This window comes from Hippocampus bargibanti, linkage group LG07, assembly GCF_051943395.1.
Source record: "Hippocampus bargibanti isolate YZ-2025 linkage group LG07, ASM5194339v1, whole genome shotgun sequence".
Lineage (NCBI taxonomy): Eukaryota > Metazoa > Chordata > Actinopteri > Syngnathiformes > Syngnathidae > Hippocampus > Hippocampus bargibanti.
Genome location: NC_142740.1, coordinates 10,445,389 through 10,461,070, shown reverse-complemented (window position 1 = coordinate 10,461,070; position 15,682 = coordinate 10,445,389). Strand labels below are relative to the sequence as shown.

General features: G+C 42.4%; 1 protein-coding gene across 3 annotated transcripts; it reads right to left on the bottom strand.

Moving 5' to 3' along the window:
• Positions 1 to 242: 242 nt before the first annotated feature.
• Positions 243 to 14,860, bottom strand: mpl (MPL proto-oncogene, thrombopoietin receptor). Of its 3 annotated transcripts, none has more exons than XM_089001679.1 (12): positions 14,684 to 14,860; positions 14,494 to 14,614; positions 13,981 to 14,156; positions 13,583 to 13,740; positions 12,283 to 12,433; positions 9,607 to 9,691; positions 9,295 to 9,464; positions 5,386 to 5,528; positions 4,757 to 4,916; positions 4,543 to 4,624; positions 4,300 to 4,387; positions 243 to 3,253 (listed from the first exon to the last, which is right to left on the bottom strand). In XM_089001679.1, the coding sequence occupies exons 1-12, from the start codon at positions 14,790 to 14,792 to the stop codon at positions 2,792 to 2,794; spliced, it is 1,905 nt and encodes a 634-aa protein (XP_088857805.1). In that variant the 5' UTR covers positions 14,793 to 14,860; the 3' UTR covers positions 243 to 2,791. The 3 variants fall into 3 exon arrangements, with proteins under 3 accessions (XP_088857805.1, XP_088857806.1, XP_088857804.1); XM_089001680.1 differs by having other exon boundaries at positions 9,607 to 9,721; positions 14,494 to 14,618; positions 14,684 to 14,854; XM_089001678.1 differs by having other exon boundaries at positions 244 to 3,253; positions 9,607 to 9,721.
• Between the last annotated feature and the right edge of the window lie 822 nt (positions 14,861 to 15,682).

Below are 15,682 nucleotides of genomic sequence, written 5' to 3'. Positions count from 1 at the left end.
AAGGTTTCTTCAGCCGTCATCTGTACAAAAGTGAAGGTTTCGGACGTTTCGCCTCCTATCCAAGAGGCTTCGTCAGCGAACTAAAGTCTGACTGGTCGTATCGGCCCCATTTATATATCCCTAATGTCCAGACATGGTGGCGCCGGACACAGCTATGATAGGTCCCTACTCTCAGGTTGGGAGGAGCAGATGACCACTCCCTGAGGCCCCACTGATTGTTCCTACATTCCTGACTAACGACTGGCCTATTACCCCCACTCCCACCGGTATCACCTCATCAGCATAACGACCCTCATCAGCATTACGAAAGTTGCCTAAGTAGGAATTTTATGTTGCCAAAGGACTCTTTGTAATTTTTCAGAAACTCCTGCAATGTACGGGACTGCTACTCCTCTCCTTTTTGTATCTTGAGAATTATTGGTTTCATTCCCTATTCTTTCTTTCTGACATTTGTTGAATGACCACTGAGGGTACCCACAGTTAGTGAGTGCTCTCCTGATATGTTTTGACTCCTTTTCTCTACCTTCAGTGCTAGTTGGTATTAGTTTAGCCCTATGCTGGAGGGTTCTGATAACTCTTAGTTTGTGTTGTAAAGGGTGGTTAGAGTCAAAAAGTAAGTATTGGTCAGTGTGCGTAGCCTTCCTAAAGAGTTCTGTTTTTAGCGCTCTGTCCTCTTTTATTTCTGAAAAATTACAAAGAGTCCTTTGGCAACATAAAATTCCTACTTATTTCAAACCGATAAACACGTTAAGGCAAAAATTAGTGCATCCAAAAGATAGGCTACCAAATGAAAAACAAAGTAATGTAGTTTATTCCATACATTGTAAGAATGAAAATTGTAAAGAGCAGTACATTGGGGAGACTCAACAAATTCTCAAAAAAAGACTTTATCAACATCACAGGGATAATACAAGTGGACCTCAATCGGCAGTACATCTGCACCTAAAAGCTAGCAACCACTCATTTGACGACAATGAGGTTAAAATCTTAGCGAAAGAACATAGATGGTTTGAAAGGGGGGTAAAAGAAGCGATTCTTATAAAACAACAAAATCCTTCATTAAACCGGTCTGGTGGGGTGAGGTTCAATTTGGATCGTTCATACAATAGCCTGCTTAGGCAAAACAGGTTAGGCAACTTTCGTAATGCTGATGAGGGTCGTTATGCTGATGAGGTGATACCGGTGGGAGTGGGGGTAATAGGCCAGTCGTTAGTCAGGAATGTAGGAACAATCAGTGGGGCCTCAGGGAGGGGTCCTCTGCCCCCCCAACCTGAGAGTAGGGACCTATCATAGCTGTGTCCGGCGCCACCATGTCTGGACATTAGGGACATATAAATGGGGCCGATACGACCAGTCAGACTTTAGTTCGCTGACGAAGCCTCTTGGATAGGAGGCGAAACGTCCGAAACCTTCACTTTTGTACAGATGACGGCTGAAGAAATCTTCTCATCGATCATATAATACATAACTTTATCTCAAAAATGTTACTCTTAAAGGACAACCGACGTCACTTTTTTTTGTTTTTTAACTGACACTGTTTTTTAACTGACACCAGAAAAACGTTTTATAGCATCTAAAATACCCAAAACACGCAGTATGATATTTTTAGTCAAATGCAAAACACCAATAATAGTGACTTAAAGTGTCCAAAAACTACTTCAAAATGAAACCGGAAATGGCGAGTTTCAGAAGGTCCCGCCCCCTTGTTCGTGACGTTGCCCTGCTCGAGAATCAAAACAATGGCTTCAGATTCGGAGAGGATGCTTTCTCGTTACTCATCCAGTTATGAATATGATTGAAATAGTTCTGAAGAGGAAAGCATAAATATTTGCAATCGATCAAATAAGTTATTCCGTGTCATTTTGAGGCATCTGGACTGAAATGTACTGTCCCAGAAAATGTACAAGATGGCGCCCAAGCTCCGTTGGAAATGGGCGAATTTGTCTGCTGGGAATTTGTGTCAGCTCGTATCAAATAGTAGTCTTGGTGCAACACACAACGATTCACTATCGCGTTATTTATGTGTTTTCCTTCTAATTTCACCATCAACACGGATCAACACAAAGTATATATACAATATAAATACAAAATGTATTTTTATGTCATTTTGAGGCAACATTGGGGGAAAATATCTCACCCAAAAAAAGAGGCACAAAATGACGACCTCCTGTGGCCACCTCTGTTTCCACAGGCTGATAAATTTCTTATATGGCACTTGGACGCCCTCTTGTGGCCTTCTGGCGGCTTTTGGGTGCAACACGAGGTCCCCAGACCAAACAAGTCCAGCAAAATACATTGACGTGATGGAAGGACCGCTACAATGCGTCTTTTTTACGGTCAAGGGCGGTCCTTTAGTGACGTCACGTGCGGACTCGTCACCAACTCAAAAACAAGACTTCCTGAATATTCAGCGCGAGTCTTAAAAGGTAAAATATAGCTATATGCGGTGGAATCTTATTAAAATACGCCCAGTAGAAGTCATTTGAAGCCCTTTTACAAATTATGTACACAACTTGTACGGAGACGTCGGTTGTCCTTTAATGCATGTATATAATTTATTATCACTAATTATGTTTTATCTCTTCATTTCAGATTGTAAGTGAAAGCTGATTTGTTAGGATTTGTGAACTTCAAGGAAAGTCCGCCAGATTACTAGTCAGAGACTGGGTGGGCCTGAAAAAGTGAAACACCTGAATACTTATTCGAGGAACTGTATTACAGTGAGCTCATATACTGCCCGTCCTGTTTAATGGACCAGGTACAGCGGCAATATACTGTAAAGAGGATACAATTAACTGCACGCCAGATTAGTATAGAGGTTTCCTGGTCCCTTTTTTCCATTGTCATTGTCATGGGCTCTGACTGCAGGCATGGAAAGAGGCACGTAGGAAAGGTTTAGGATGTTGGTGTCCAAACAATCTGAGACACAGAAACAATGACATTTATTTGGAAGAAGCCCTCCCTCAACCCCTTGGCCTCTCATCTCCCCAAGCTGCTCATAGACATATTTGTTTCCTGTTGAACAAATGATGAGACTCTCTCTGTTCAGAGTCACATAGTCTGGATACAATTTCATTTCCGTTCTAGGGTTCCCTTCTTCCTGGTCTTCGGTGTGATGGCCTTGCTCCGACGACAGACACTGCATTGATTCCTGGTATGCCTTACCCAACCCTGAGACCTTATCCTGGGACATAACTTCTACAATAGAAGAAGTCACTTCTTCAAAGCATTGCTTTGCAGGAATTGGAGGGTCCTGTGGTACGAGTATAAAAATATTGTGAATTTCCCAAAGCATACAGTGCTACAAAGTAGTGTTTTCAAACAACATACACACATAACAGTGACGTGCGGTGAGGTTCATGGCTGGTGAGGCACTGACGTCATCACAGTCAGATTTACAAACATATGAACTCCACAGAGTAGCTTATTCACCATTTGATTGGCAACAGTTAACGTGTTTTGTTTAAAATGTCTTTTCAGCATTCTTTATATACTGTGTACAAACGGTAGCTTAGAAAAAAATAAAATTGAAAATTAAAAAACTTTATTATCATGTTACCTTTACTTATAAATGAAGTCCAAGTCTCTGTCTCAATGGAGATCACTGCCAGTGAAGAAAGTCGTCCTTGATCAGGCCTGTTCCGACTGTATACATGTTTTCAGTCTTTTGTGCTGAGAATGACCGTTCCACTGATGTTGTAGTAGCTGGAACAGTGAGCACGACCTGGAGCAACTTTGTCGCTTCAGGAATAGTTTCAATGAGGTCCTTCTTGGCCAAAAAGCTGAGAAGCTGTCATGAAGCAGGAGTTCTGTGTGCCTCACCGATGCACACAGTTTTGATAAAAATAAAATAAAATAAACACTGTAGTACAGTGTTTATAATGTACAGTTACTGTACATTATATACACCCGCTAAACTGTAGAAATTTAGTTCATATACTAAAAGCTTTTGAACACTTTATGCAGAGGGACAGCAATGCGGTCTCACGACAGAGCAAGCCAGCACAGTTAGCATAGTGATTGCGCAATCCATGGTGAGGCACACCGGGGTGTTGCCTCACCGCTTGTCTCCACTTAGTATTTGAACGGTAAATGTGAAACTTCAGCGATTTTGAAAAAAAAAAAAAAAATTCCAAAAATGGTGAAGTTACATGGAAAAGAACGTTAAAGTACAAATCACTAAATAAATACAACTGTTTAATTTATTTTGTCATTTGATATTTCCATGATGACAGGTGAGGCGCAGCCTCACCTACCTCCCCTGACTGCACGTCACTGACACATAAATGCTCAAATTACCCATTTCTGCATGTTGATTTCAGTCAGAAAGCCTTGAAGGACCTTGTCAAGGTTCGGCACTGCCGGCCAAAAACATTGCTTGATCTTGCTATGAACGACATATAATAATAATAATAATAATACATTTCATTTATAAGCACCTTTAAATGCACATATAAATATATGATATGATTATATTTACGAAAGATAAGGACTGAATATAACAGAGTAATTCATACTTGATAGTAAATTGTGAAGTCTTACCGGAAGTATGTGAAACCCAAAGAGATGAGGATGACAACAGCAACAAGTAGTATGGCAGGGATGCAAGTCATGAGTAAACTGTCTGTAAAAGGCACATCATATTCTGATTTCGCTATCCAAATTTGAGATTTTTTTAATCTCAGATATCACTGCAGACTAATACAAATGACAAAATTAATCGGGCACTGGTCATGCAGTGGCAGAGGGAGCTTACCTATGTCTGCAGGAGTTTTCCCAGTGAGAATGTTTGACCATTCACTCCAGTGACCAGAATAAAATAATCCATTCGGTTTTGTTCTAATCTTCACTCTATACTGGATATTTGGGGGCACCTCCAGACATGTACCAGGAGCCGAGCCTTTGGGCGAAATCAACTGAAGAAACATTTATTGATATGACATCAATATTCTGTGGTAAATGTATTCATCAACACAGTCTTTGTAAAAATGCACTTTACTGGACTCATTATTGTTATGTAATTGTAATTAGCTGATTTCTGAACTTGTTTTAAACCCGTGTCTTACTAGTTTTGTTTGATGTCACTCAAACATCAATCTATGATCCATTTTTGATCCAGTTATACCCACAAGGGTCATAAAGTGTGCTGGAGCCTATCACAGCTGTCTTCAGGCTGTAGGCGGGGGACTCCCCCAATTGCAAGGCACATATACAGACAAAGAATCATCAGCTCTCACAATCACATAAGCCTGCCATGCAAGTTTTCAGAGAAAACCAGAGTACCTGTAGAAAACCCACAAAGGCATGAGGAGAACATGCAACACCTTTGCACTGGCCTTCTTATTTTCATTGGGTGGCAATGACAAGCAAAATATCACATCCTACCAGCCATGCTTTGCTTTCTCTGATTTGGCAGCCAACTTCATACTGCAGATTGGATGACAGTGACATAAGAGGAGCTTCCCATTTCAAGCACAACTTTTGTTTCTCCAGTATTCCTCTCAGATGAGCTGGTGGCTTTGTTTTAACTAAAATGAAAAGTGACACACAATTCTATAAAAAGTCATCACTACTATGTACACTTAAAGGACAACCGACACAATTTTTTTGTTTCCTAAATGACATCAGAAAAACATTTTATAGCATCTAAAATACCCAAAAAACGCAGGCTGATATTTTTAGTCAAATGCAAAACACCAATAAAAATGACTTTAAAGTGTCCCAAAACTTCCACAAAATAAGCTCGGAACTGGGCAGATTCAGAAAGTCCCGCACCCTTGTTTGTGACGACACTACTGTTCACACATTGCCTTGCTCCAGAATCAAAACAATGGTTTCTGAGAGTTCAGATTCGGAGAAGATTCTTTCTTGTTACTCAAAGAGTTATGAATATCATTCAAATAGTTCTAAAGAGGAAAGCATAAATGTTTGCAATCGATTAAAGAAGTCTTTCTGTATCAATTGGAGCCGTCTGGACTCCAATGTCGCACCCAGAAAATGCACAAGATGGCGCACAAGCTCCTTTGGAAATGGGCTGATTTGTCCGCCTGGAATGTCTGTAAACTTACATGGCGCCCCCCTGTGTGGCTGCCTCTACTCGTCACGGAGACATGGCTTTCGGCAATCACTCCGGACGCCCACGCAGAGTTGGAGGGCTTCCAACTCGTACGAGCGGACAGAAATGAAGGCAGCGGTAAGCAGAAAGGAGGGGGGATTGCTGTATTTGTGAATGACAAATGGTGCAATCCTGGGCACATCACGGTGAAGGAAAAACTTTGCACTCGGGACATCGAGCTGCTAGCCGTTAGCCTTCGGCCGCATTACCTGCCACGGGAATTCTCACACGTCATAGCCGTGACGACGTACATTCCCCCTACGGCAAATGGCGGCGCTGCCTCCGATGCCCTCATATCTGTTGTAAACAAGCTGCAAACCCAGTCCCCCAACGCCTTGTTTATCATCTCAGGGGACTTCAATCACATTTCCCTGAAATTCTCCCTCCCAACATTCACACAGTATGTAACTTGTGCCACCAGAGACAATAACATATTGGACCTATTTTATTCAAACGCCAAGGATGCATACAAACCCTCCCCCCTCCCCCCTCTTGGAAGAGCAGACCACAATATGGTTTATCTCCAGCCTGTGTACAAACCCCTTGTCCAGAGGCAACCAGCCGTGACCCGCACGATCAAAAGATGGTCCACAGAAGCTGAAGAAGCTCTGCGGGACTGTTTTGATTCAACCAGGTGGGAGCTCTTTACTGAGATTCATGGGGAAGACATTGACTCACTCACCAACACCATCACAGACTACATTAACTTTTGTGAACAAAACACCGTACCCACCAGGACTGTGCGGTGTTTTGCCAACAACAAACCATGGATTAATCCCGACATAAAAGTCCTCCTGAAGGAGAAGAAAAGGGCTTTTGTGTCGGGCAACAGAGAGGAACTGAAGGCCGTGCAGATCCAACTGAGGAGGAAGATCAGAGAGGGGAAGAAGGCCTACAGGATGAAAATGGAGGAGCAGCTGCAAGCCAGCAATGTCGCTGGTGTCTGGAAGGGCCTGAAAAACATCTCAGGCCACAAAAGCCCAGTGACATTGAACGAAAAAGACAAGGACTGGGCAGATGAAATCAACCGCTTTTTCAATCGGTTTGACAAGACGCCAGCCGCCCCCGGCCCACCGTCAACTTCACCTGTAGCTGCACCTGCACCAACTCTCACTGTGGCCTTACCCTCCCTGCCCCCTCTCACGACCAGCTTTCCACAACCAACATCTGCCCTCCCAACCGTTGCCACACCCTCAGCCGCCACTCTGCCTCCTGGTTCCTGCCTGTCTGTCACAACTGCGCAGGTGAGGAACCAACTGAGGAGGATGAAGGTGAGGAAGGCAGCAGGTCCGGATGACATCAGTTCCCGACTCCTCAAGACCTGCTCCGACCAGCTGTGTGACATTGTCCAGCACTTGTTCAACCTGAGCCTGAAGCTGGGCAGAGTTCCACAGCTGTGGAAAACGTCATGCCTGGTCCCAGTGCCCAAGATTGCCAACCCCAAAGAGCTCAACAGCTACAGACCGGTGGCGCTGACGTCTCACCTGATGAAGACGCTGGAGAGACTCGTCCTCGCCCACCTGCGACCGCTGGCAAGCTCATCGCTGGACCCGCTGCAGTTTGCCTACCAGCCCAGCATCGGTGTGGAGGATGCCATCATCTACCTCCTCCATACGGCGTTGCTGCACCTGGAGAATGCTGGGAGCACGGTGAGGATCACATTCTTCGATTTCTCCAGTGCCTTCAACACCATCCAGCCCAGTCTACTGGGGGACAAGCTGCAGCATGCCGGAGTCGACCATCACCTCACATCCTGGATTACAGACTACCTCACAAACAGGCCACAGTACGTGAGGGTAAAGAACTGTGAGTCGGACAGGCTTCTCTGCAGCACCGGAGCGCCGCAGGGAACAGTCCTGGCTCCATTCCTCTTCACCCTCTACACCTCGGACTTCAACTACAACACCCCAACCTGCCACCTTCAGAAGTTCTCTGACGACTCAGCTATTGTCGGCCTCATTACAGAGGGAGACGATAGCCTTCTTTTTGCGTGTTACTGCAATTGGCTGCGACACACAATGATTCACCATCGCGTTATTTATGTAGTTTTCCTTGGAATTTCGCGATCAACACGGTGTTTTCAGATGAAAAAAGTACCCAAAATGCATTGTGTGTCGCTTTCACGGACGTTACCTCCTTGACCTCACTTAGGGGATCGTCATCAACTCGAAAACAAGACTTCCTGAATATTCAGCGCGAGTCTTAAAATGTAATATATAGCTATATGTGGTGGAATCTTTATAAAATGCGGTCAGTAGAAGTCATTTGAAGTGATTTTACAAATTATGGACACAGCTTGTCCGAGGGTGTCGGTTGTCCTTTAAAGACAAGTTGGCCCAATTATGAATACTTTTATTAATCTTTTAAGTCACAGCGGTTACTACAGTTACTACAGTTTATCAAGTTATAGTTTGAGTAAAAGGGTTAATAATTGTGAGTCAATGACACACTGTTATAAATGTGAAATATTTACCTCAGTCCAAAATTCAAAGACTAAGTAAAAGTCAGCTTTATTGTCAAATACCTGTATGCTAATATGAATGACATACAGCACAGATGAAATGACCTCTCGGACCCTGCGTGAAAGGCACTTATAATTACTTAACAAACATAATAAACACGAAATTGTAAAGTCTTGTGAGTTAATAGCAAACTATAGTTTAAATTACATTTGAAAAAAGTGAAAATTCATTTATTCGACGGAACCGCTTTTCCTCACTCGGGTCGCGGGGGATGCTTGAGACTATCCCAACTGTCTTTGAGCAATAGGCAGGACACACCTTAAACCGGTTGCCAGACAATCGCCCGGCAGACAGAGACGAACAACCATCTCTACACACATTCACACCTAGGGACAATTTAGAGTGTTCAATCAGCCTGCCATGCATGTTTTTGGAATATGGGAGACTCGGAGAAAAGCCACGCAGGCCCGGGGAGAACATACAAACTCCACACAGCGAGGCTGTAGCGAGGTATTGAACTGCACTATGAAGTCAACATGCTATCCACTCGACTACCAACTAAAGTGAAAATAAACAGTGCAAAGGTTTTGCATTGGCTCCATATTCGAAACAATTGCATTACTGGAAACAATTATTTGACATTGCAATCTCAGTGGTACATACAGTCACCAAAAAAGAATCATTTATGTCAAGAAATTGTAATTTAAATTTACTCACTGATGTTTCTCAAGGTGAACTCATTGGCATAAAAGGTCCTGCTGAGTGGGAATCCAGCACTGCTTAGTTTGACTTGGACTTTTTTGGACTTGTCTCCCTGAAAACTGCACTGGTCAGTCAAGTTCCTGTCAGGCAGACATTCTATCCAATCTGTCCAGCGCAAAGTCTCTCTGAAACACATTTAATGTCATGTCAAATATCAGGGAAACATAACCAACATTAATGGTCACTTCAGCCCTGCGGACGAAAAGTGATATAAAAGCAGTTATGCACATTTTGACTAAATTTTGATGAGAGGAATTTGATTTCTACCTGCTTTGCATCTTATTGAAGAGTTTGCAAACACTTGATTGGCCGGATCTGCTGCTGTTCCACTGACAAGTGATGGTTTGAAGATCTGAGGTGTCGCACATGAGTGAAATGTCATCTGTACAGAGAAGTGACTGACTTTTGAATGATTGCATCACACAATTAAAGCATTGTAGAACCTTTCATTGTGTCGGTATTGCAGTCACATTAATGTTTCCCGCTTGAAATGAGCACGGCTAAAACGTTCAGGTCTGTTTTTATCAAAACTGCTCACAGAGATTGTTTTCTCAAAAACATTCAATACAAGTTTTGGAATACCAAGACAAGACAGCCAATCTTGCTCTTATTAATGTCGAGGCACATGCGCAGACATTTTGGGGGAAAGTGCTCTGTCACAATTGAACACTCCAAATTGCCCTGAGGTGTAAGTCTGAGTGCGGATGGTTGTGTGTCTCTATGTTCCCTGCGATCGGCTGGCAACCGATTCAAGATGTCCCCTGCCTCGTGCCCGAAGACGGTTGGAATAGGCTCCAGCACCCCTCGCAACCCTAATGAGGATAAAGCGGTCTGGGAAATGGATGGATGGTTGGAAGGGCAAAATTTACTGAAGTTAAAGTAACACATCAGCTTCACAATGAGAGGTGCAGGTTCCGATTCCAGACTATCAGAATTCTTGACCAGAACCTCAAGCTCATCCTTTCGCCACATCACCCCCCTCCTCCAAGAACTCCACTGGCTCCCGTTCAAATATAGAATCAACTTTAAAATTCTTCTTTATACATTTAAAGCTATTCATAACTTTGCCCCCCCCCATACCTATTGGATTGGATTGGATTTGCCTTTATTAGTCTTGCAGTGGAGACATTTACATTTCACAGCAGCAAAGTTATGAAAGGAATGAAAGTAGAAAAGCAAAATACTATCTGACCTTCTTCAAATTTCTATTCCCTCTTGTTCTCTCAGATCCTCTTCCTCCCTCCACCTCTGTGTACCCCCACCTGCCCGTCTCAGCACGATGGGGGACAGCGCTTTCAGCTGCTCTGCCCCCAAATTCTGGAACTCACTTCCTCCCAACATTCGTAACATTGATTCTTTTCCCACCTTCAAATCCCATCTCAAAACACACCTATTTAAAATTACATTTGCTGTGTAGCTCTATCTCTTGTTTCTATTTATAATCATATTTTATTTATTGTATTGTATTTGTGATTGTATTTTATTTATTATAGTACCTATGCTTGTCTGTGACTGTAAAGTGTCCTTGAGAGCTTTGAAAGGTGCATAAAATAAAATGTATTATTATTATTATTATTATTATTATTATTATTATTATTATTATTATTATTATTATTATTATCCTGTGTGGTGTTTTCATGTTCTCCCCATGACTGTCCCTTTGGGTGATTATTAATTAAGTCCAGAGGAGAGAGAGTGGCTATATCGGGAGAAGGATGCTGAGCCTTGAACTGCCAGGCAGGAGACTGAGAGGAGGTTTATGGATGTTGTCAAAGAGGACATGAAGTTGCTGATGTGAGAGAAGAGGATGCAAAACCGGAGGTTAGATGGAGGACACTGATTCGTTGTGGCGACCCCTGAAGTGAAAAGCCGAAAGGGAAAGAAGTGATGTGAGTGAGGTGATTATGAATGCTAATTGTTATCAGCGCCAAGAGTCATTATCTGTGTATCGTTTTAACTTTAAAGGACAACCGACACCGCTGGACAGGTCATGTCCATAATTTGTAAAATCACTTCAAATGATTCCAGCGCTGATCACTATATTTTACGTTTTAAGAGTCGCTCTGCATATTCAGAAAGTCTTGTTTTCGAGGTGATGACGATGCCTGACGTGATGTCACGTCAGGAACGCCCCTGACCGAGAAAGCGACACACAATGCATTTTGGGTACTTTGTTTGGTCTGAAAACATCGTGTTGATCCATGTTGATGGCACAATTAGAGGGAAAATCACATAAATAACGCAACGGTGAATTGTTGTGTGTCGCACCAACACTACCAATTGCAGTAACACCATAAAAGTGGACGCACATTCTCAGCAGACAAATCAGCACATTTCCAACGGAGCCTGTGCACCATCTTGTGCATTTTCTGGGAGCTACATTGAAGTACAGACGGCTCCGATTGATATGGAAGGACTTCTTTAATCGATTGCAAACATTTATGCTTTCCTCTTCAGAACTATTGGAATCATATTCATAACTGGATGAGTAACAAGAAAACATCTTCTCTGAATCTGGACTCTCTGAAGCCATTGTTTTGTGTCTGGAGTATCTTGGTGTGATGTCATGAACAAGGGGGCGGGACCTTCTGAAACTCGCCATTTCCGAGGTCATTTTGAAGCAGTTTTGGGACACTTGAAGTCATTTTTATTGGTGTTTTGCATTTGACTAAAAATATCAGCGTGTGTGTTTTGGGTATTTAAGATGCTATAAAAGTTTTTCTGATGTCAATAAGGAAACAAAAAAAATGGTGTCGGTTGTCCTTTAAACTATATTTCATTCCTTCACAAATCCAAATGGGACTACCTCAGAAAATGTTATAAATTGACTAATCTTATTCTGGGTGGGTAAAATAATGGCCATGTGAAAATAGAATATATAACTCATCACTTTCAATCACTTGCTTTCATAGGATTGCATTCAGACCCTACGCTTCAACACACCTGCGCTTTGTGGGACAACATCCCTCACAGGGTCTGACCAATGGCTCCAGTGTCCGCCGCTCTCTATATTGGCACACTTGACCGCAACCTGGACCTGAACCTCTTCCCCTGGGACGAAAGACACCACAAAGTCTTCCAACTTATAAATTCTCTGTAGGAACAAGTGGAAGCAAACAATTTAGAAAAGAAAAAAACTTTTTTTTTGTGGGCACGCGTTTTATCGTTTACTTGTTTTTTTGTAATTTTTTTTAGATTCAGCAGTTGTAGAAAATGTACCTTTTCAAGCATGTTATTTAGTCACAATACTCAAGAATGTGGTTCACTTGTTAGCTTGCAGGTTCGCCTCACAGGGCAGAGGTGTAAGATAAGTATGTAAGATTCGATTCTGGCTCAAAGTGATTTATGAAAGATATTCTGACTAACAATGCTTACCTTTAAGTTTGAAATGACCATGTTTCTGTCTAGAAATATCTATCTATCTATCTATCTATCTATCTATCTATCTATCTATCTATCTATCTATCTATCTATCTATCTATCTATCTATCTATCTATCTATCTATCTATCTATCTATCTATCTATCTATCTATCTATCTATCTATCCATCTATCTATCCATCTATCCATCTATCCATCCATCCATCCATCCATCTATCCATCTATCTATCTATCTATCCATCCATCTATCCATCCATCTATCCATCTATCCATCTATCCATCTATCTCTTCCTCTCTCTCTCTCTCTCTCTCTCTCTCTCTCTCTCTCTCTCTCTCTCTCTCTCTCTCTCTCTCTCTCTCTCTCTCTCTCTTAGGGTCGCGGGGGGTACTGGAGCCTATCCCAGCTGTCTTCGGGCACGAGGCGGGGGACACCCTGAATTGGTTGCCAGCCAATCGCAGGGCACACAAAGATGTACAACAGTCACTCTCACACTCACACCTAGGGGCAATTTGGAGTGGTCAATCTGCCTGCCATGCATGTTTTTGGAGTGTGGGAGGAAACCGGAGGACCCGGAGAAAACCCACGCGGGCCTGGGGAGAACATGCAAACTCCACACAGGGAGTGAGGGACGTGAACCGGCGACCTCTGGACTGTGAAGCCCGTGTGCTAACCACTCGACTACCGGGCCGCCTATTATTATTATTATTATTATTATTATTATTATTATTATTATTATTATTATTATTATTATTATTATTATTATTATTATACAATACAACAGACAACAGACAACAGATTCACTTGTTTGATTTCACACTTGATTCAGATGAAATGTTGAATTTTGAAGAGACTTGTCAGTACCTCTTTGCTCCTCTCTCCAATCCCATTGGAGATATATTGAATCCTATACTGAAGTTTATCCTCCCGGTATTTTGGCACATTAGTGAGACACGAAACCAGCATCTGCCCAGGTTTCCCATTATGGTGTAAAGACACATTGAAGGGGGGATCCAGGAGAACTAAAGACCAATGAGAGTCAGGTAAAATGGAATTGATCAGAATTCCGATGAGTTTACATTTTTTTTAAATGCAGACCATGTTCCACTACTAGACACACCACAATAATGTGTTTAGTTTTGTTTTTTCCTGAAACTGTGATCATGACACACGGACAGTCCTAGAATGAACAACATTAAATGACTTGATCATTTAAAGTGCAGATTTCTAAACTGCTCAATTGAGGGAAATACTGGTCTTACTGTGGTCTTCCACACTGACGTTGCGACTGTAGATTATTGTATTGCTGTTGCACTCCACCACTTGGAGGTGTATATCCACATAGGTGACAACATCCAAATCAGGAAATGAGCAGACGTGGAGCCATGCTCCTGCTTTTGTTCTCTCGGTCAACAATTCACATCTTCTCTCTCCGGACCTTGATTGTTATGACATACATCATTGTTGTTAATTACTTGCATTTTGTATCATTTAGTAGGCATGTCAAATAAAACAGCCACTGTAATTTTGTACATAAAATATAATGTAAATGTGGAATGCTTATGCTTAAGCAAATAAAGCCTCTAGATGACATTGTGATCAGGAATTAACAATTAACGAATTCCATTGACTATAACTGTTATTGAAGAAATGCCCATTTGTACTACACATTCATTAGTATGAGGATACCACTCCATTTCAAGCAGTTGTTTTCTTTACAATGACAACCCAACAGGGAATCAACTAAAAAAAATGGATCTGTTTTTGCAACATACTCGCCAATGTTGTAAAGCAAATTGTAAGTCCCATTGTCTTGGGTCTCAAAGAAGCAGGTGAAATCCTCTTCTGTCCTAGTGAAACATTTCGGGTCATCTTCTTCTCTCAGGAGGAAAACATCTGCCTCAAACATTTTAAATATAAAGAGATGTTCACAAAATATTTGACATAATTGAAATTAAGTCTTACCATTTTGTGAAAGATGACTGGCAATGACATACTTGCTAGATATCCAAAGCACACAAAGCAAGTGCATCAACATGCCAAAGAGGATTTTCCTTATGTTGGTCAATTTCATGATGAAGGGAGGTCGTTTGAATAGTCTGCCACCCTCCAGGAAAACGAGCACAAGCTTGTCTGTGTTTGTTGTCATGTCATGGGTGTTTTGACTGAATGCGGGTGGAGAAAGAAATGTGTTCCCATGTGTGTGTGTGTGTGTGTGTGTGTGTGTGTGTGTGTGTGTGTGTGTGTGTGTGTGTGTTTCTGTGTGTGTGTGTGTGTGTGTTTCTGTGTGTGTGTGAGTGTGTTTTATGTGTGTGTTTGCGTGTGTGTGTTTGTATGTGTGTGTGCGTGTGCGTGTGTGTGTGTGTGTGTGTGTGTGTGTGTGTGTGTGTGTGTGTGTGTGTGTGTGTGTGTGTGTGTGTCTGCGCACACTTGTGTATCTGAAGTGAAGCAGTGTGGAAGTTTATACTGTAGCAGGTCATACTGATGCAGTGTAGCTTAAGCTGCTAGTCACGGTTTGCGAGGTGGTGATGGCGGGTTCGGATCCCAAAAAGCAGGCAGGAGGGAGCAGGAGGTTGTTTGACAAATTGTATTAAAATAAAGTCAGCAGGAACAAAATGTAAAACATCAAAATGATCTGAATGGAAAAAATACAAAGTAGCAAAAGAAGACCAAAAGTAAAAGTCCGCCAAGGTTAAACAAACACGTACACAATGCATGCTGCAACCAAGCAGCAAACAAACAATGAATCGGCACCGGATGATCGTGCCAGGTGTCCTTTTAAATGTCATTGATTATAACGACCAGCACCTGCGAGGCTGCCGGCAGGGCTGACGTCGCTACCCGCTGGTCGCCAATCTGATCGGGACGACCAGCACCTGTGCAGGTGCAGGCGGGGCCGACAGCGCCCCCCGTTGGTCGCCAACCAGATCATGACAGTACCCCCCCTATATTTTACGTTTTAAG